This window comes from Hyaena hyaena, unplaced genomic scaffold (genome assembly GCF_003009895.1).
Source record: "Hyaena hyaena isolate Hyena2069 unplaced genomic scaffold, ASM300989v1 scaffold_2065, whole genome shotgun sequence".
NCBI lineage: Eukaryota > Metazoa > Chordata > Mammalia > Carnivora > Hyaenidae > Hyaena > Hyaena hyaena.
The window spans coordinates 83,423-105,268 of record NW_024082698.1 but is presented as its reverse complement, the minus strand read 5'-3'; the positions used below and the strand labels follow the sequence as shown (position 1 = coordinate 105,268).

Genomic DNA, 21,846 nt, shown 5'->3' with positions numbered 1-21,846 from the left:
AATCCGCAATTGCTGTGAAAAGAAGTAGAGGCGACAAGTGTCTTGGAAAATGGAATGGAGTGTAGAATGTGTGAGATAAGTTGGAAAAATGAATGCATATAAACAGTAAAATTCAAATGGGATTAAATAAAGAGAGATTAATTGGGGGGGGGGAAGAAAAATCTCTCCAATTACTCCAAGGCAAAATGGAGCAGGTCTGGCCTTTTACAAATATGCGAGGGAGCCATAATGAACCACAGGCTAAATCCCCGTGTGGTCCAATGAGAACGTGACCAGAACCCCCAGAGTTCGGACAGAAGGCAGAGCATGTAGGAAGACACTGTGATTCTCCCTTCCTGCACTGGCTGGCGTTTTACCGAGTGTGTACTGAGTACCTTATAATAGTTTGAAGAGAAATTAAGTCAGTGGGTCTCAAGGTTTAGTATTTGTCAGAATTAACTGAAAGGGCTGTTAAAACACAGATCATGCCCCTCATCCTCGCCCAGAGTGTCTGATGCATTCAGCCTGGGATGGGGCTCGAGAATTTACATTTGTAACCAGTTCCCAGGTGATGCTGATGGGTGGGGGACCACACAACGTTTTGGAAGGAGCTTCTCTTCGAAGAAGGGTAAAGGAAGTGGATTTGTTATGTCCAGACAAGAGAAGCCAGAGCCCAGATTTCGTAGGAGCCTCCAAGAACGAGGAGGACGTAATGACTGCCTGAGTCTCGCTGAGGAGCTCACTCTACTGCGCGTAGGACGGGAGCTCAGGTGCTACACGTGCTAAGATTTAGGGTCTGCATCAGGATAGGCTAACTTGAAACATCTTGGGGACCTGAAACGTGACATTCAGCGGAGATCTGAATTATCCTTTGGAAAGTTTGAAGGCAGCAAAGAGGGAGCGAGCCTCTCGGTAGGGTCCTGGAGACTTCCTGGAGGTTCCTTCTAGTTCTCTCTGTGACCTTGAAACAGCTCTCTAACCTCAGCAGGAAGAAGCAGCCCAGACACTTCCTGTCTGCAGGGGCGTTGAGCGCAGCGGGCTCAAGAAAGACGGCCGATAGCAGCATGGCTCACGCCAGGCACCGTGAGGCTGGGGGGAAGTGTGAAGGGCAGGGTGGGGGCAGGATTTAGGGGAGACGCTCAGATACAGGCAGGGAAGGTCACCTCGGTCCTCAAACAAGCCTGAGACACACAACCGGGGCTCTGCGGCGACAGAGCAGGGCAGCCAACGAGGGATTAGGCGTAGTTGAGATCATAAGGTGGGAGAGTGCCGTGGGGGGAAGGTGCTGACATTCCAGAGAGAGATGAATGGAGAAGACGGTGCTGCGCGGAAGCTCCTCCAAGCTTGTCCGCAGGCGCTAACGTGGAACATACTGGAAACTGACAGAACACGCAGAATTGGAAAGGCACAGAAGGGCCTGAGCTGGGCCGCTCTGGAAGCATCCCTCTGGGGTGCTGCACAGGGAAACTCCATAATTGGGCAGCAAGGAAACCTAACACAATTGACTGAGCACCCACCACGGGCAGAGTCCGGAATGAGGCCGAGTCATTCTGGTGCCTGCCTTTCGGGTATAGATTCGTAACGACAGCACAGCTGATGAAAATAAGTGGAACGGGGGGAAAGCAGAGCTGAGGGAACAATGCAGGGAAGCTTCCAGGAAGGGCGGTTGATGTTCAAAAACAGGTAAGGGAGTACATGTTGTTTTACTTGGGAAAAAAATAAAAGGATGGATTTGGATAATCAGATGGCATTCTGGGGAAGCCAATTTTCATGAATTACCTTCTTTTGGTTTCCTGTTAACACCAAGATTACTTTCTGAGGAGAAATCGAGTGTTTTCATAGATAGCAGTCTCCAAGCATTATAGCTCTGGCATTTAATTTCTGGAAAATTTCAATGCTTTGATTTTACAAATTGCAGCATTGTTTTTTTTTTTTTTTTTCTCTTTCAAATGTCTCCCACTGCCTTCTGCTGGAGTTTAGTCAAGGGAAGAATAAATATGCACATAAATGACATCCGTGCTACTTATGGAGAAGTTCACGGTCACAGGGTAGGAAGGGCAACCGGGGGATCTGGGACACTCTCACTGTGGTGGGAGAGTTTACCGTAATTCACCGTCCCCGCAGGGTCCCATGGAGGGAAGAAAAGGTTACTTTCAAGTCCCATGAAATACTTTATATTACGTAGTTCCTTTTTTTTTTTCATTCACACATACTCCCATCTTTCTGTCTCCTTTTTTAATCTTTTTCTGACGTTCATTCTCTTACGTTGCTCTCTCAGAACCTCTGATGTGATACTGTGAAGATTACACATCTAGGGCTAGTGAATCTTGGTATATATTTGAAAAATATATTGTTTGTATTTCAAATGGTCACTTTGCAGCATCTAAATCTTTTATCGTTGGAATAAATCATCATCAAGAGCAGCTGAGGGGCGCCTGGGTGGCTCAGTTGGTTAAGCGTCCAACTTCAGCTCAAGTCATGATCTCGCGGTTTGTGAGTTCGAGCCCCGCATCAGGCTGTGTGCTGTGGGCTTTGTGCTGACAGCTTGGAGCCTGCTTCAGATTCTGTGTCTCCCCCTCTCTGCCTCTCTCATGCTCTGTCTGTCTCTGTCTCTCAATAATAAATAAACATTTTAAAAAATTTAAAAAAAAGAGCAGTTGATGGACGACTCTTAGAACTTATTAAGGTTCCCTCAGTTAATGGTAGGCAGATGTAAAAATGAAACTGAAGATGTGATTATTTTTATAAGATTAAAACAAATCACCCCAAGTTGTCTGGTCCAAGGACTGTGTACTTCACTCCATGGAAGTGAACTCCCTTCTGAGTGTTGAGTCAGGGAACTTTCTGTGCCTGTAATTTACGGCGTATTTTACTGTTGGAACCATGCTCTTGTGAGATCAAGCATTTGTCATAAATCACATGAAAAAATAAATTGAGAAACTTCTCTACTGTATGATAGAAACCCTTTATTTTTTAGTGGTTGTCTGTATTATATTTCTTCAATGTAAAGGGTTATATTTACAGAAAACATTGAAGACCACTATCCTTATACCTCCAGCTCTGAGCTTTTTACTTTTGGACTCTTGGGCATTTTATGATCTGCTATCCTCAGAATCCCAGCTTTTATATCCAGGACTCAAACTAGTGCACTTCCTGTCCATTCACCCAACTTGTTAACTTTACTGTAGGCTCCAAGGTGGTTCAGATTGTTTCAGAGCTGATGCCAAGGCAGAGTAGCAGTCCTTTGTTTATTTTCACCATTTCCTGATATTTCTGACCAGGTTCACCATTGGTTCCCTTGAGGGGGCGGGGTTGGCGCCTTCGGTGACTTGGGGAAACTCCAGAAGGTTGGCATGTTGCTCTTTTCCATGTGTTCTCTCAGCATGCATATACACGAGAGATGCCTGTACACGCACTGCTGAGGACAGTCTGGCTCTCTGGGATGTTGGTTGTAACGGACATAAATTGTATTTGCAAGGCACCCCCCGCCCCCGCAACCCCTGCCCCTGCGAGGAGCTGGCTGTTTCCTCCCAATGGCTAGGTCTCCAATTCTACAGTGAAGAAGATGGCCGTGGTGGCTAGACCAGCAGAGGACCAGATGCTCCCGCAGCGATAAGGAAGTTTGTTCTAGGGACTAACGGGTGTGGTGTGAGAACGTTTCTGAGGTGCGTCTGTGCTCATGAGAGGGACTGTGGCAATGAATCAACGACATTTATTTTGGGCAAGGAGTGGAGGGATGGCGCCATTATTTGCCATTTCTTGGTTAGGTCCTTCTGGATTAAAACTGCGCTGCCTCAAATCTGGGGTTGCAATTTTATGTAAGTGGAATGGTCTATCACCTCAACACGCTCCTCTGAAATCCGAGGTGAGGATGAGAGCTACTTTGTTTTGAACGTTAATGATTTCTAATTAATTCATCACCTTTGTGGCAATTTACAACTTGGCTTTGCTGACAAGAATAGTGTTTAGCAGATTGTATGAAAAAAGGCCAATCTCCTTCCCCCCCACACCCCCCCCAGAGATAATTTTAGCATAAGTTTGAACAGATAGAAATAGGTCTTAAAAAGCCAATAAAATGTGGACACTCTTGCCTTATTTGGGGACCTATGTAGAAGGTAGAGGATCCAACGGAATCTTGTACATGGTACGTAAAAGAAAAAAACTAGCTGAGAGATGGGGGTAGGGAGAGTGGAAGGAGGTCCCCAGTGATATACGTGGCAGGGACTGCACCACGGCCTATGATTAAGCTGAGGAAGAAGAGAGGGGGTTGGGAACCTTCGCACCCCAGCCAGCGATTTAGATTTGGAGGGAGAATCAAAGGGCATAAGTCCAGAGTCTCTGTCTGTGGGAAGTGTGTTCAGGTCGGACTTGGTTTTTCCCGGCTTTTGCCCCTCAATGCAGGGGGTCTCCTTGCCAGATATGCTCATAGATCCCCTCGCTACTCTCTCGTGGTGCTTCCTGTGGATCTTAGGCACATATTGGTGCAAGTTTTGGATGAATGTCCATCTTCCTCGCTAGACCATGGACTCCATGACGGAAGGACTCATTTTATCTGTCATGTCTACCAGCCTAACTTCCAGGTACACAGCCTGACAAATAGTAGGTGGTCAATAAATATATATATCAACAGATTTTTAAAATACTTATTGAACAAGCAAATGGATTTTCCAAGCATAGCCTTCGAGTGCCACCAAGAATGGAATGTACCCGTGGTTGAATCAGAAGCCACATGGCTGAGGTCTCTGGAGAGACTTCTACTTTGTTGCAGATGAATGATGAAGGATTTATCAGTGTTTTCTTCTTCCTTTTTCCCTTGAATTTTATTTCCTTGCTAGACGCTTTACATCGTACGGTTTTCCAACAACTCCTAAGGCCACGTACTCAGTCTTGCACCCACTGGTAGCGTTTGTCTTCCCCTCCCACCCCCTTTCCTTTGTTAGTGCATCCTCCAGCTGCAAAGCTGGGTCTTAGCCTTGCCCAACTTCTTAACCCCCCCAGCTGCTTGTTTCAAAATGTCTCAAATAGAGTGGATTCAGACTCTAAAGTGTTACAACAAAGATGCAGAGGGATGGAGGTTTCTCCATTGCTTTACCTGATTTCATCCCTGTAGCGTTTGACACTGCGTCCACTGCCTACTTTTTAAACACTCTTGGATCCTAGATCATTACACTCTGGATTCCTCTGCTGCTCATTTGGCTACCTCTTCAACCTCTCCCTTCTTCTCTCCTTCTTTTTTTTTTTTTTTTTTTTTTTTTTTTTTTTTTTTTTTTTTTTTTTTTAAATATTTTTATTTATTTCTAGGAGAGAGAGAGACAGCGTGAGCAGGGGAGGGTCAGAGAGAGAGGGAGTCACAGACTGAAACAGGCTCCAGGCTCTGAGCTGGCAGTCAGCACAGAGCCCGACGCGGGGCTCGAACCCACGAACCACGAGATCATGACCTAAGCGAAAGTCGGATGCCCAACTGACTAAGCCACCCAGGCGCCCCTCCTCTCCCCTTCCTTAAAAGGCGGTGTTTCCCTAAGTGGCTCCTTCACTCTGTCTTCCTTTCTTCTCTTGCTCCTCAGGTTTTTCTGATCTTCCTTCCTTCTCGTCGTCCTCATGATTTCTCTGGATGCTGGATTTGTTTTCGGCTACAACGTGTGCACTCGCGACTCTCAGATCCTGTCCTGAGCGCTACTACGATCCAGGCCCTTAGTTCAGCTATCCAGCGTGTGCTTTCATAAACTCCTCTTTGTGTTTCGCTATAGCCTCCTAAGTGGCTTGTTTGCAATGATGTTTCACCACTACAGTTCAACCTCCTCCTGCTACCGGAGTTGTCTTCTTGAAAAATACGGCTGAGCATGTCATTCCTCTCTGTAAATACCTCGGATGGATTCCCAGGGCTGCGGAGTAAATGATCATCACCAACATCATGACTATGTCAGTTGCTCATCGTGGGCTGGGCACTAACCACTATGTTGATTCGTTTAGTCCTCACAAACTGCTCTGTGAGATGGGTCCTGGTTATGCCCATTTTACAGATGAGGAAACTGGGGCACAAAGATGATGCGTGATGTGTTCAAGATCACACAGAGACAAAGCTCATCCTTTCCAGCTTGATCATGGAGCCCTTTCCGCGGCTGCCCTCAGCCTTCCCCTGGGCTCCAGTCACAGGAGCCTTTCTTCTGTGTTGCAACACTCTTACCTCCTTCACCTTTCCCTGCCTTTGGGCCGCCGCTCTTCCCACGGCCTGGGGTGCTGTGATCCCGTTATTTACCCAGTTAACTCTTACTCCATCTCCGTCCATCAATAACCAGTCTCCTGCCCATTTCCTCTGTAAGAACTCAAAACTCCTTGGACAAAACCGGTCACCCCCACCTGTGTGTTGTACACACCTGTCCTGCTACAGAACACTCTCTGCTTTATTGCACAATGCAGTGATCTTTTCTTCATTTACAGTTAGGGGATAAAATGGTCTTGGTTACTTCTTGACCTCTTTTAAAAATTATCCGAAAATTAAGAATCACAGATGTTGAAGAAAGAACATAACCCTATTGAATTTTAGGCCACTATCTCTGTTTATAATTTAACAGATTCATATTTGTAGGTTCGAGAGCTATTTAGTTATTACCCATATTCACTAAGAATGAAAAAAGAGCTCCTTGCCTTTTAAAATCATTGATACGTTAGGATCAGGGATTACATATGCTGTGTTTTAAAAACTATTCTTCGTTTGTTGAGACCAAACAGAAGATGAGTGGGAAGGAGAGGGGGGTCCGGGTAGCCACGGCTGCCTGGACAGGGAGCTGTTACCTGCTGGCCGGGCTTGATGGGTGAGAGCGTGATGCCCTGGGTGTTGATCACTGGCAGGATCTGGTTCCCGATGACCGTGGCAATGATCTGGCCCTGGGCGTTGGTCAGGAGCTGGGGGGTGATGGGCTGCACTTGCAGGCCCTGGGTGCCACTCGCTGCTTGGCTTGATGGCCCCGGATTCGGCATCAGAGGTATGGTCCCAATAATCTGCAAGAGACAGGCCCAAAGGTGAGGCGCTAGGCTCTGCCCTGCATCTGCACATGCAACAGAAAATGGTCCACACCCTGCTGTCTGCAGGATGCAGGAGGGTTCTGAGAACGGATACAGAGACTGTGAACACATCTGGAGATGTGGGTAGGGAAGCCAGTGCAGGCCATGAGCGTCTGCAGGAGAGATAAGCACACGAGTCAAGTGCATGGCCAGAAAGAGGGGATGCATCTCACGTAAAAGTAAAATCAAGCCTCAGGGAGGGCATAGACCTGGGATTTCTGCCAGGGGCAGCACACATGTCTACTTTGTCTAGAACCAGATAGGAGACGGACTTCTTGTGGCAACCAGGGCCCTCGTCTAGTTGGGGAGCCATATCCCTTCCCTATGGGAGCGCCTCGAACACACATCCTTTCCTCTGCCTCGCTCTCCTCTACTCTGCCGACACCCTGCTCCTCGCTCGAGGTCCCTGGCGAGCTGGGGCGTCGGCGCCCTGGTGCTCATGGTGGACGAGAGCCCAGTGTCTGGGGTCAGGGAGACTCGCTCTGTCCTAGAGCCTCAGCTTTCTGAGGGCTTGAAAGAACTGGGATCATAAACAAATGTTTGAAAGTCTTAAAATCGAGGGGCGCCTGCATGGCTTAGTCGGTTAAGCGTCCGACTTTCGCTTAGGTCATGATCTCGCGGTTCGTGGGTTCGAGCCCCGCGTCGGGCTCTGTGCTGACTGCCAGCTCAGAGCCTGGAGCCTGTTTCAGTCTGTGACTNGTCGGGCTCTGTGCTGACTGCCAGCTCAGAGCCTGGAGCCTGTTTCAGTCTGTGACTCCCTCTCTCTCTGACCCTCCCCTGCTCACGCTGTCTCTCTCTCTCTCCTAGAAATAAATAAAAATATTAACAAAAAAATACATTTATAAAAATAAAAAAAAAGAAAAAAGAAAAAAAAAGAAAAAAGAAAGTCTTAAAATCGAGTGGACATGACAAGCAAGGGCAGAAATCTTGAAAACGGGCATTTTAAACAACGTGTTTGACACTGGGTCCTCAGGCTGAGAGGGTCAAGGCTTCTGTGGCAGAGAAGGTTTCTTGTTGCATCTGGTAGCTTCTGGCTTCAGTGAAGGGATGGTGTGAGGCGTCCAGGAGGAGGTGCCCGGCTGGCCCCTGTCACTGTGCTAAGGACAAAGGGAGGAGTGGACAGGGCAGCAAATGTGCGGGGCGTCTGTGAGACCCGGAAACGTAGATCGCAGTCATATGTTGCTAGGGACACTTCCATCCTTGCAAAATGAAAATATGATCGATATTTCCCCAGGTTATGGACTCTCTTGGGTCGCCTCCCAGATGTGAACTGTGGTGACGTTGCCTGGGGGCCACCAAGGCATATTAATAATCCTGTCCTAGGGAATGCTTTCGTGTATACGGTTTCATTCATTTCACATTCTTACAACAGCTATGAAGTGGGCTCAGTCCCGCCCCCTTTAAGGGGATAAGACCGTGGGGGCTCAGCTGTCCCCCGATGGAGGGGTCCGTAAATGACAGAGCTGGAGTCCAGGTCTGGGCGACACCCAGGTGCTTGCTTGTCCATCATGTCACCTGGCACCCACCGCATGGTGGAAACCGGAGGGTGGGGGGGACCGGCTGGCAGAGAGGGCACTGCGTGCTGTTCGCAATTTTCCCGCAGACAGTAAGCTGCCTGTGGTCCGAGTTCATAAACGACTCTGGTTCCCACCCTCACTGTACCCCAAGAGGGCTCTGAACCTGGGTTCCCAGTAAACGTCTTCGGAATGAATGGTGTGTAGACTCAGCTGCCATCAGAATCCCAGATGCGAGGAGGACCCGGGAAGGGCGGCAAGCCCGCCACCACTCAGCGACAGGGATGCGAAACGCCCCTCCGGGCTCGCAGGTGCCCCACAGCCAAAGCCCCGGGGGCCGCTGTGCGAGCACGACGCGTCCGGGCGGCCTCAGCGCACAAGGTCAGGGCCGCAAGGTCAGGGCCGCGCCCGTCCGCTGGAACGCGTAAGCACGGCCTGATGCACTAAGTACTTCCTGCGTTACGCAGCTGGGGGCCCACAGGCAGGCTCCTGGGGCCGCACCTGCGCCCACCTGTCCGCGCTGGCGTCCCCACGTCCCCACGTCTCAGGTGCGCCCGAGAAGCCCCTCCCCACCAGATGCGCCTCCGTGGAAGCCTCCGGAAGCTGGATTCATTCGGGAGGCAGCGCTGTGGGTTCTATTTTAGGCAGGGTGTCATCAGTCTAGGAGCCAGGGTGAGCCTAAGCCGGGAGAAGGCTTCAGACAGAGGCGCAGAGCACGCAGGGGGGTGGGGGGTGGGGAGCGCATGTGCCCCCAGAAGATGGGCGCGAGTCTGCGCTCGCCTCGCGGTAACGAGAGCTTCGCCTGCTTTCCCGGTGGAAAGAAGAAAGGCGCATGCAAACGACTCCCCCGGCCTTTCCCCAAATGCGGCCTCGCTCCCAACCCCGTGCTTGACGTTATGAAACATGGTGCCACTCGCCTCGCCGCCCCAGCATCACGTGCTGAGCGTAGGACAGCGCCAGTGGCAGAGCCAGAGGGATCTGGAGCTTTGCAACTGTGGGGACACTTTAATGAGGAGGGTTTGGCTGCCAGGTAGGGGGCGGGGACAGGAAGCTTCTGGGAAGCGGTGTGTTTCTCATTTTTGTTCCCCTTGCAGGGGAGCTAGGGTCACCATCTCAGCATGTCAGAAACGGCAGTGCACTGTGGGAGTTTTTTCCTTAAGTTTATTTATGTGTTTTGAAAGAGAGAGAGTATGTGCACATCTGAAGAGGAGGGGGAGAGAGTGGGGAAGAGAGAGGATCCCAAGTAGTCTCCACACTGTCAGCACAGAGCCCTATGACTGATTCCATCCCACTAACTGTGAGATCATGACCTCAACTGAAATTAAGAGTCAGATGCTTGACCGACTGAGCCACCCAGGCGCCCCGTCGTGGGGAGTTTTCTAATATTCTCCAGATTTAAATTTTCTCCCATTCATGGTGGGTAGAGATGATCACACATTCTGTCATCTAAAAATTCCCAGACGTGGCCATTCGGCTTGGGTTGGCTCCGGTTCCTCACAGCATTTCCACAGATCTCCCCAAAATGGCGCCTGGGATCCTGGCTCCAGAGAGATCTCCACAAGGAAGCCAGAGATGCCCAATCTGCCATGGTGTGAGGCTCTTGGCACTTGCCCAGAATTGGCCATTTTACTTGTGGAAATTGTGTTTTAAATCAAAGGCCTTTTGCTAGTGAAGGGGAGCATTTCCATCTGCACGGATTCCAAGCGAATCAGGAAATTAAAACTGATGTTTGATGTTAGGGGAGCTCTGACTCGAGGGCAAAGAGAAAGAGGGTGCTTCTGAGACATGCGAGGCCCCAAGACCAGCCGTTGGAGTGTGAGCCTTTGGCTCCCAGAGCTAAGGATTTCTTGATGGAAGGATGTGCCACTGAGCCAACAAGCCAGCAGGGTGCGGATCCTGATCAAGGCATTAGCTACAGAAGAGAACTTCTGGCTCTCCTAGAAGATGCTGAGGACTCTGGTGGAGCAAACTAGTGCCTTCAGACTCTTATCTACCTAGACTGTGGTGTCATACACCATGGAGGACACCAGGAAGATGCAGTTGTGGGTAGAGGAGGGAGAAGAAGACAGGTACATCACGTGCAAAGACTCTAACAAGTCAATAGAGAAAGGATATGTACCACACAAGTGGCAAGGACTATCCCATAAGAATCTCTATCCAGGGGCTTCCTGGGCGGCTTAAATCGGTTGAACGTCCGACTCTTGATTTCAGCTCAGGTCATGATCTCTCTGTTCATGAGTTTGAGCTCTGTGTTGGGCTCTGCGCTGACAACGTGGAGCCTTCTTGGGTTTCTCTGTCTCCCACTTTCTCTGCCCCTCCCTGGACTCTCTCTCTCTCTATCTCAAAGTAAATTAAAAAAAAAAAAAAAAAAAAAAGAATCTCTTGGGGCTTAACTGGCTCAGTCAGTTAAGCATCTGACTTTGGCTTGGGTCATGATATCACAGTCCGTGGATCTGAGCTCTGCGTCGGGCTCTGTGCTGACAGCTCGGAGCCTGGAGCCTGCTTCGGATTCTGTGTCTCCCTCTCTCTCTGCCCCTCCCCTGCTCATGCTCTGTCTCTCAAAAATAAAAATAAGTAACGGGGGACCTGGGTGGCTTAGTCGGTTAAGCGTCCGACTTTCGCTTAGGTCATGATCTCGCGGTTCGTGGGTTCGAGCCCCGCATCGGGCTCTGTGCTGACTGCCAGCTCGGAGCCTGGAGCCTGTTTCAGTCTGTGACTCCCTCTCTNCTGTGCTGACTGCCAGCTCGGAGCCTGGAGCCTGTTTCAGTCTGTGACTCCCTCTCTCTCTGACCCTCCCCTGCTCACGCTGTCTCTCTCTCTCTCTCTCCTAGAAATAAATAAAAAACATTAAAAAAAATAAAAATAAACATTAAAAAAATTAAAAAAAGGAATCCCTATATTCATATGGTGGGTGCTCAAAGGAATATTGGGAATGAATGCATGATATCGGAGGAAGAAAGATGAAGATGGTCAGGAAGACTTGATGGAAGAAATGGGGGTGGAGCGGAGTCTTGAAGGTTGGGTGCCATTTGGCAAGGCAGGGAAACTACTCCAAACAAGAGACCCTCTGGAGGTGAGAAACACGGCAGGTGAGGCACTGACTAGTTTTCAAGCAAGAGGGCTGAGACCGTGGAGCAGGAACAGGTCACCAGGGAAGAGTCCCAGTTCCGACGGGATAAGGGGCTTCAGTGATGGTGTCTGAGGGACGGGGAGGAGCGCTGAATGGAGACATTTCAAGCGTGAAGACAAAGGTGAGGATAGAATGGACGGACGCGGCGAGAGACGACGGATCGCTTGCTAGGATGCTGGCGTAGTTGTCCAAGTGTGACGCAAAATGCCTCCATGAATTCTTGGCATCGGGTGACTGGATTCGTTGACTTCCACCTCAATTCAAAAAGCATGGCCTACTTCGTGCCTAGGTTGCAACGTCAGAAATTTGTGAGTGAAGCTATTGCTCCATCAATCCCACAGCAAGCAGCTCAGGCATCGTTTGCGATGATCCCCAATGTCTTTGCCGTGCCTCTCACAGTAATGGCTCATCTCTGATGAATGCTTAAACCAGGCCGAGGCCCTAACTGGTACTGTAATGATAACTTTCGACCTAAAGGAGGTCTGGCCTCTGTGACAGCGGACTTATTTGGTGGCTGCTGCTTATGTCCCCCTGTCTTTTTCATTAGAGGAGTTAGGAGCATAAACCAAAACTGCAAACAAAGCCCATGTCACAAGAGCACCTAAAAAGTATCGTTAAGATGACCACTAGTGTTCAACAATGCATATATCCCTGTTTCCATAACAATTTGGGTTGCTTACACATAAAAGCGGCTATTGTTAATTCAGCCACAGTTATGACTTCAGCCATCATAAAGATGATCTTGGGACTGTAGCAAATCTCAGCGATTCAGGGTCACCAGGTTATCATTACCATGCCCTTAAGGACTTCAGGCTGGTTGAGGTATTCAGTAGGGATGAATTCGGACTGACAGAGGGTAGCATGCACTGAATTTATTCGCTGCCCACATGTAGTATCATCATAAGCAGCTAAGGGTGGAGTCACAAAAGCCCCGGGCATCCAGACAAGTCGTCTGATGGGCCACATGTCGTAATTGTCTATGACATGCTGTTAAGCGCGGCTACAGAGAATGTGTTTGCAGATGTCAAACGGACAAGTAATTTTGTTGCACATATCTTTAAGAAGAGGAAATCCGGCAATGGTGTAAATTGGTGACTTTCTCAGCATCTCCAATCCATCAGCAGAGACAGTTCTTTGCCAAATATTTGTGTAACGTCAGCACTTTTTGGTCAAGAGGCTTTTGTTAACACTAGCATCGAACAAAGAGCATTGGAGAGCGAGGGGGCTGGTGTGAGTGATCACCAGGATGGAAACAGCCCGTAATCTTCTCCTTCTTTCTGGCCTGGCAACAGCCATTCTCTCTCTTTCTTTAAGGGATGATTTTGTCTTTATATAATGCATTGTTTAGCCTCACTATGTGAGGCAAAACCCACTTAGAATTTTTCTAGCAGCTGTGGTTAGAATGCTGATTCCGGGAAAGGTAGGAGAGTACAATGATTCCCCAAACAAAATTGATTTTTCCAAGATGCAGTCTCATGCCTCCTGCCATTTAGTTCTGTCCAAGATGGGGAAAAAGAGAGGTGTGGATGTTGACAGGGACATTAGCAGAGAACCTGTTCCAGAGAATGATAAAGGCATGAAGGTATGCAGATGAGATTTGGAGACAAAGACACTTCACCAAGGACAATTGGATTTAATCTTGAAGGCAATGCCAATCAGCTGGCTATGGCTTCCTCGAACCATGAAGGTTCCAGGGTTCAGGAAAAATCAGCACCACCAGTGATTAACAACGTCTGACCTGGGTATAGGCGTAGAGAGTGGCAATGTGCCTCAAGGTGGAATCGCTGAAGTCCAGGATGTGAGACAAACTATCTTAGACTAATGTGCCCCCCCCCCCAAAAAAAGAATGACATGTAGTTCTTTAATGAACAACTCTGAAAAAGAATTTAAGGTGTACATTTTGACCCCTGGGAATACCTACCTACCCAATGTTTCCCACTGTCAGTTAGGATTAGGATCCCTAACGGATGCTCTACTATTGGCTTTCAACTTTGGAAACAGACTCACCGACAAGAGTGAAGAATTCGAGGTGTCAGGATCATTCAGTCATATTAAGAGGAGGATAATTTGCATGAAACTGATGTTGGAAAGTCAGCAATAACATCCATAGAAACAATCCTCTTCTCTAAAATCTTAGTAGCCATTGAAGATGATTCTCCTTAATAGAATCTAGGATATGCCCATAGAGGAATAAAATTCCCCACTTGCCAGGGTTGAGCCCAAGCTTTGCTGCTAACCAGTAGGAGATTGTTGGTGAATTACTTCACCTCCTAGAACTTTAGGATAGTTATCCGTTAAATGGGAATAAGAATGTCCACTTTGTAAGGATATTATGAGGACTAAATAGGGTAAGGAACACAAATCACCGAATACTACTTTACCAACCAAATAAGTGTTCAATAAATGTTCATTCACAACTTCATTTTGCTTGTGTGCCTATGTGGTAACTCTTGGCATTTGCACTAATTTCTATAAGCTCCTTTGTATTTTTCTGAATATTGATTTCACCATGAACACAATTTATCATGAAGAACAGAATATAGTAGTTTAATGGAATGCTAAGTTAGAAGTTTCCATAGAAGCACCAACATTCAGTAGATGTTTCATTCTCAAGGAGGGACCAGACTATTATGCTGAAAACTCATGTCAGGCAATTCTGGAACTCAGGGGACGGACACAGAAAATTTTTGAAATTCTGTGTGTCTTCCTCACTTCTGGGAACGAGGCACTGGGACTTTCTTGTCACCTCCAGGTTAATGAAGGTGACTGAGTAAATATTGTCCCCTAAGAGGCTGTGTCTTTTGAGCTGAGGAGAGAAGAGAGAAAAAGACAGAAGAGCAAGGAAGAGTGAGGAAGACAAAGGAGAGAGATGAGACAGAGGCAGAGACACACAGAGACAGAGAGATACAGAGAGAGAGAGGGCTGTGCTGCATCGGCACTTGCTTACCCCCACGGGGAGCAGGCAAAGACCTGTGAGTGTCCCCTGGGCCTGTTACCACTGGTCTGAACCACTTAAACTCCTGTCCCGCAGGACCCTTGGGAAATGTGTACGGAGACAGCGTCACAGACAGAGCCTTGAAGGGTGGACCTGGATGAAACCAGTCCCTGACAAGGGAGCATGCAGCTGGAAGAAAACACATTGCCCATAGCCATGTGCCCTTGGAAGGTTCCAGCTGGGCCTCAGAAGACCTCACGAGAGAGCCGGCTTGAGCCATCTGTCTCTGCTGGCCCAGAGACAGAGGCCATCTCATGACAGTTCAGCACAGAAAGGCCGTTTTTATGTCCATCTGTCCTCTCCCCACCTCGGCCTGTGCCGTCGGGAGCAGAGTCAGCAAGCTGAAGAGAGGAGAGTCATTCCAACAGGGAAAGACGGAGGGACCGGATTACGGTCACTGTAGAAGACGGTGTTTCCCTGAGCGCCTAAGAGAAGAAGGGCGCCAGAGCCTGAGCCTTAATCCAAGGGGACAGGATGGCGCGTGGCCACTGAGAAGGTTGACAGAGACAGTGAGACGCTCTGATCTTTCTACTCCGCTGACTCCCGTTCTGTCCTCTTTCCCCGACTTTGTGGGAAGGGGGTTGATAACTGTCAATTATGTGACAGAGAGGTGAACTGGTCATTCTCTCCTGCTCTCCGCCTCCCCTCCCCATTCTGGGGTGTCTCAGCCCTGCACGCGGGAGGTGCGCATGTGAGAAGAATGTACCATCTCTGTTTTTCTTCCGGTTTTAGCATTTAAGGCCCATAGTTAAGTGGTTTTGTATAAATTAAACATGACTTGGGGTGACTGGGAGGCTCAGTTGGTTAAGCGTCTGGCTCTTGACTTTGACTCAGGTCATGATCTCATGGTTTATGAGTTCAAGCCCCGCATCAGGCTCTGTGCTGACAGTGCAGAGCCTGCTTGGGATTCTCTCTCTCTCTCTCTCTCTCTCTCTCTCTCTGTCTCTCTCTCTCCCCCTCTCCCTCCCTCCCCGCCCCCGACTTTCTCTGCCCCTCCCCCACTTGTGCATGTGCACACAGACTCTCTCTCTCAAAATAAGTAAATAAACTTAAAAAAAAAAAACACGACTTAATCATGACTACTAGCAAGTATTTTCTAAGCCATTCCTACCTATAATTTTAAAAACAGGTAAAGATGGGAACTGACTTTACTGTAACCATTAAGGTGAATAATTGTGGGACACAGGACTTTGTTAACTAAGAATGCTTCGAAGGTAAAGGAGAAATGAAGGCAAGAAAGAGATTTGGAGTAGAAATGAGGATTTATCAAGCAACTCAAGGGAGGATTTAAAATTGTGAGCAGAATATACACCCTTCCGTAAACTATGAATTCAGTTTAGTTCTGAGAGGTAGAGTTGCCTCTATGTATAACATTGATTGTTGAAGTTTCCGCCCACTTAAAAAGGGATACTATTGCAAGGCCTTTGGGGCTGAAAGTCTACTGAAGCTTTTGAAAACCTGAAAACAGCAACAAGGAAATCCAGTGCCTGCCACAGGAGAAAATAGGAAAAAACCTAACAAAGGGAAGGTCAGAAGAGTTCAGGAGGGCTTTGACACAGTCATTTGGCAATATCTTAGCAAGATTATTCTCATCAGCGATCAGCAGCATTTATAAGGTACGATAAAATGTGCATTATGGGTCTCATAATGGGTCCCATTTCCTCTCTTATTTTTGATTAGCACAAGCCTAGGCCGCAAACTCCCAAACCCACTCTCGAACACAGTCTTTACTTGTGGAGAAAGAAGAAATCTAACGTCTAGGCCTTTGTTTTCCAATTCCAAATGATGAGGCGGGGGCAGTGGGGGGAAGGATCCCACTCGATCTTAATGATCTAAGACAGGATAGATCACGTCAATTCCAAAGGGGTCTTACAGGAATGATTGGCTTATAGAGCACGACCAGAACCCTGGTTATGCGGCCCATTAGCAGCAAACATTGTGGAAGAACCTCTGCGTCTCGGAGCTGACTGTTCTCCCGGGTAAGAGTCAACTCAGTTGATACAATGATCATTCTTATTGGACCTGAATCCTTCTTGAGTCCTTTGGCAAAATGAAGTTAGCAGCCGCGGCCACGTTCTGAACTGTTGACAGTTTCTATCATAGTAACACTACAGCTGAATCTGGCATACGGATGCAGGTGTGGGTTTTTTTGTTTGTTAAGTTTTAATTTTAAGAAGCCTCATAATACCTGTTCTTACATATTTTACTGTAAATGTGACACTAAAATTTTTTTTGAATGTTTGTTTATTTTTGGCTGAGAGAGAGCCACAGAGTGCGAGCAGGGGAGGGACAGAGAGGAGGAGACACAAAATCTGAAACAGGCTCCAGGCTCTGAGCTGTCAGCACAGAGCCCGACGCGAGGCTCGGACCCACAAACCATGAGATCACGACCTGAGCTGACTGAGCCCCCCAGGCGCCCCTAAATGTGACATTTTCTATTTTCTCCTTTATTTGGGTTCCCATTCAAGCATTAGGAAACATTGACAGATTACAAATTTTGATCCAGAGTATAATCAAAATATAAAATTAAATGTGTGCAAGATGATCTTATGTTGAGATAAGAACTAAGTGGAATCATTGGAATTGCTTGTATGGCTTATTCCTGCGGTGACTGGCAGGCAAGGCTCAGTGTCCGGGAAATGAATCCTTTTCTCGAACACAGTACGCCATCAACCCAAGGTTTAAAATTGTATATGAATGTTAGATTTACCCTACTAAAAGGTGTATCGGTAAGCTCTGGATTATTTGGGAGTCCTTTATTTCTCCACGGTGCTGTGTTCTCTCTACCACTCTGCTTTTACTTAACTAGGAGGAGGGAGGAGGAGATCGAGAGAGGAGAGAGTCAATTTTGCAAAATATTAGCTCCAGGTTTCACTGGGCATGATGTGGAATCAAAAGTTGACTGGCTTTATCTGTGACTGGACAGAAATACCTAGTGATACAGAAAAGGTCCTCTGAGCAAAGCCCGAATAAACACGACTCTCGGCACCAGATGCAATTTTCCTTCGGCGAGGGGAGTGAAATTTGGAGAGGTTCCTTTGGAAATGGATGGAGAACTTGCCATTTTAGTCCATGCCCATTCCTTGGAAATTTATCACTTGTGGTTACCATATACTCAAAGGTTTTGAGTAAATGAGTTTGGTTGTTTATACAAATATTAACAGGTTACATATTAAAAGTATATTTATGTGAAGAGATAATACAGACGTATTGGCATCATTCACTGTCAGAGTGGAGGATTGGGGTAACTGTAGATAATTCTAACAAAGGGATAAAAGCTCTTCAGCTCTATCTGGAAAAACCAGGCAATTGAACATTTCTGCTTTATTCTGAATGGCTTCAAAATTAAGGGTGTTGTTTTATTCATGCATTTGCTTCATGCACAAACTGATCCCTTACGTATCCACTCACTCACTCACTCTGCAAGTCCTTTCTGGGGCTGCTGTTCTCAGTAGAAGACCGGGAAATCATCCAGCCATCTGAATTCATGAAAATCTTTTCTTTTCGGATTAACCAGAGCATTATGTCAATCTTCCTGTCTACGGCACCGGCAACCTGCCGATGAAGAAGAAAGCCCAGTTTCCCAACGGGCAGGACGGTCGAGATGGCATCAATTACATAAATCTAAAGCCCCTGCCATTGGTGAGTCCTGCAAATTCTTTTCTCCTTCTGGGAAAACGGCTGCAGTTGTCAGAGGCTTGAGGTGATCTCCCGCAGTCCCTGCTTTTGAGGACTATTCACATGCTCACATGCATCACCGGACAGCTGAATTCACCCTTCATTGCAAGAGGTTTTTATTTTCTCCTGAAAAGTAGCAGGTGTTTTCGTTTAACCTTAGAAGAAGGTCAATATTATTAAATTTTGATTTCCAGATTCCATTGAGTGCCCACTATCTGCCAGGCACGATTCTAGCTTTGGGGTGTCTGAGAAATATCTGACGACCCCAAGTTTTGTTTTAAAATCACTTTGATAGTAAAGTGCTTTGCTGGTTTATAATCCCTGAAGAAGTCAGGTGGCAGTCAGGTATCGATCAGGGGAATAGGTCGAAGTAGATCCATTGGGACCTCTGGTCCCAAGAACATACAGTGAAATTGCCAGTTTCCCAGAGGAGAGTAGGGATGACAGGCACACAGTGGGGACTGCCCCTCCATTCGCCTAAAATGATGTTCCTCCTCAGCGGCCACAGCACAATCGTAAGACCTCTGCCATCTTGATTCCACTACCAGGATCCGGATGAATTCATTTTGTGGTAAACAAGGGCTCAGTTGCATCGTGCTCTCACAAAGCTCCCCCTCTCTTCATCTATGAACATAGTATACCTTTCCTACCTATAGGAAATTCCTGTTTGGAATTTTAAAAAAGTGTATTTCAATCCATGGTGAACTTGTAACAAGGGCAAGTGTGGCATCTTCTACAAAAGCAACTGCCTTCAAGCCATTGTGGCCTTGGTTTCAATTTGTGGCCTCTCACTTTTTTTCTTTAAAAAAATGTGCTTTTAGTGTTTATTTACTTTTGAGAGAGAGAGAGAGAGAAAGAGAGAGACAGAGGTGTGAGCAGGAGGAGGGGCAGACAAACACACACACACACACACACACACACACACACACACAGAATCCAAAGTAGGTTCCAGGCTCTGAGCTGTCAGCACAGAGCCCCGATGCGGGGCTTGAACTCACGGACTGTGAGAGCGTGACCTGAGCAGAAGTGGGCGCTTAACTGATTGAGCCCCCAGGTGCCCCAGACTCACTTTATTTTCTATGGCAGGAAATGGAAATGTTGGTAAATATGACGCATTGCTCCAATTTCCAGCTCTCTGAAGAGGTTTTACATTTTCGTTATAAAGTTGGTATGTTTGTCTCACAGGATGTTCCACGTATCCAGATAGTGGAGACAAATTCTTAAGGATGAACTGGAAACATTTGCTCTTTCATGATCTCTTCCCTCTTGCCCCTAATGACTGCAAATTAAACTCTGAGTACCATTTATTTCTTTGCAGCTGCTAACACTTTGGAATTCCTAAAACATTATTTATACCTTCAAAAGAGGATCGTAACTGTAGTGAAGCCATCATTTTGCAGAAAGGCCAACTTTGTAAGATTTTATATGGCTTTGCCTAAGACTGTAAGTTTTAATACCAGCCAAAAATACCTAGCGCGTGGGGAAGTATTTCTGCTTCCGCCTGCCGATGCCAGATTAAGTGACTAAATCAGATTAATGTTATTTACTGCTTGGGAGAACACCTTTTAGTGTGACAGCCTTGGTCCTTAGAGGCTTTAGTAAACATCCCTAAATGAAGCCCCAGACCTATGAACTGTATATTTTATATTTCTCCCCAGATGGGAGGGGGAGAAAACAGCAATAGCAATGAGAACCAAAAAAACCCCCTAAATCGGGGACCAGTGATCTCGAATGTTCTAGGTTCTTTGGAGCAATTGGAACTGGTTAAGGAAATGTTTGGCAATTGCTCAAGAAAGTGCAGGCCAGGTTAAGCATCACCTAGTGCCCTGAGGGCATTCAGCCTGCAAAGCTGAATTTAAATGGATGTGAATAACAAAACAAGCATCTGAAAAAAAAAATAAGGGCGGGGAATGAAACCACTCCGAGTGTCATCACCACCCAGGTTCGTGAGTCCAGGGTGATTCATAAGCTTTTTGTGAAGAAAATGCCCATTGTTGCGGCAAAATTAAATGTATTTTGATCTTTGCTTGCAGTATTTCTCTATCTGTTCAACCAGCAAAATAGTTGTCCTCATCACCGTAACATATGTTACTTTTTCAATTTCCTCTTAGTAATTTTTTTAAATGTTCTTTAGGGTGAGACCACGGAATTTCTCCTTTCTCACGACAAAGACCATACTTCATTTAACGCTGATGAGGGGCGCCTGGGTGGCTTGGTCGGTTAAGCGTCCGACTTTCGCTTGGGTCATGACCTCGCGGTCCGTGGGTTCGAGCCCCACGTCGGGCTCTGTGCTGCCTGCCAGCTCAGAGCCTGGAGCCTCTTTCAGAGTCTGTGTCTCCCTCTCTCTCTGACCCTCCCCTGCTCACGCTGTCTCTCTCCTAGAAATAAATAAAAATATTAAAAAAAAAAGAATAACGCTGATGAATTTTTCTCATAAAATGGCATCCTTTTCAGAAGTGACCGGTCTGCATTCTTACCCCTAACCGCTGGGGAGGGTTGAACGGATGTAACTGGAGAGGACCATGACACTCACCCTAGCTCGGCGTCTCCTAGTTCTGTGCTTGCTATTTGAAATGTCCGTGTGTGTGTGTGTGTGTGTGTGTGTGTGTGTGTGTGTGTGTGTGTACTAGAGCACCTCACATTTGGTCCTGGAAAAATGTGATTTATCATTATGAATCGGCTTCACCCTGTCAGCCCTGGCGCTGAGTGTAAAGCCTGCTTGGGATTCTCTTCTCTTTTCCTCTGCCCCTCTCCCCTGCTCGTGCACTCTCTCTCTCTCTCTCCCTCTCTCTCTAAAAAAATGCTTAAAATTTTTAGAATTTATACCAACCGTATGAATTTTGGGATTTTTAATTTCAAAAGCTCTTTTTGAAGGATAGTCTTATCAGGAATACGTGTCACATATTCTGTATGCCAGTTGAAATCATATGCAAACTACATATATATTGTTAAATAATATAGAAGTTGGTGTAGTGATACCTACATTGAAGAACTATTGAGGCATTTAGTCACAAAACTGTTAATCTCTAACTATAAAATAACCTACTTAACTTCACTAAAAAATTTAGGGCATTTTTAGCACTGGTCTTGGTATCGGATCTGCTTTCTGAGAAGGGTAAATCCTTAGTACTTTCTGATTCATCTAGGTTCTAGATTGCAGGAACTAAATCTAGATACATAAAACCATCAACACTATCCTCATTTCTACTGTATTATCACTGTGTGAGCTGAGAGGAACAGGAACTCGACTCTTTAAACTATTTTGAAATGTAGGGGTGCCTGTGTGGCTCCGTTGGTTGAGCATCCAACTTCAGCTCAGGTCATGATCTCATGGTTTATGAGTTCGAGTCCCGTGTTGGGCTCTGTGATGACAGCTCAGAGCCTGGAGCACGTTTTGGATTCTGTGTCTCTCTCTCCGCCCCTCCCCCACTCGCTTTGTGTGTGTGTGTGTGTGTGTGTGTGTGTCTCTCTCAAAAATAAATAAAAAC

General features: G+C 47.0%; 1 protein-coding gene across 1 annotated transcript in view; it reads right to left on the bottom strand.

Moving 5' to 3' along the window:
• Positions 1 to 21,846, bottom strand: part of LOC120227190 (POU domain, class 6, transcription factor 2-like) — a gene marked incomplete at its 3' end in the record, with an annotated part of 40,286 nt that overhangs the window by 5,809 nt on the left and 12,631 nt on the right. The window contains exon 3 of the mRNA XM_039225350.1: positions 6,772 to 6,978. Coding sequence (XP_039081281.1) covers positions 6,772 to 6,978 — 207 coding nt within the window. The remainder of the gene's footprint in view (positions 1 to 6,771; positions 6,979 to 21,846) is intronic.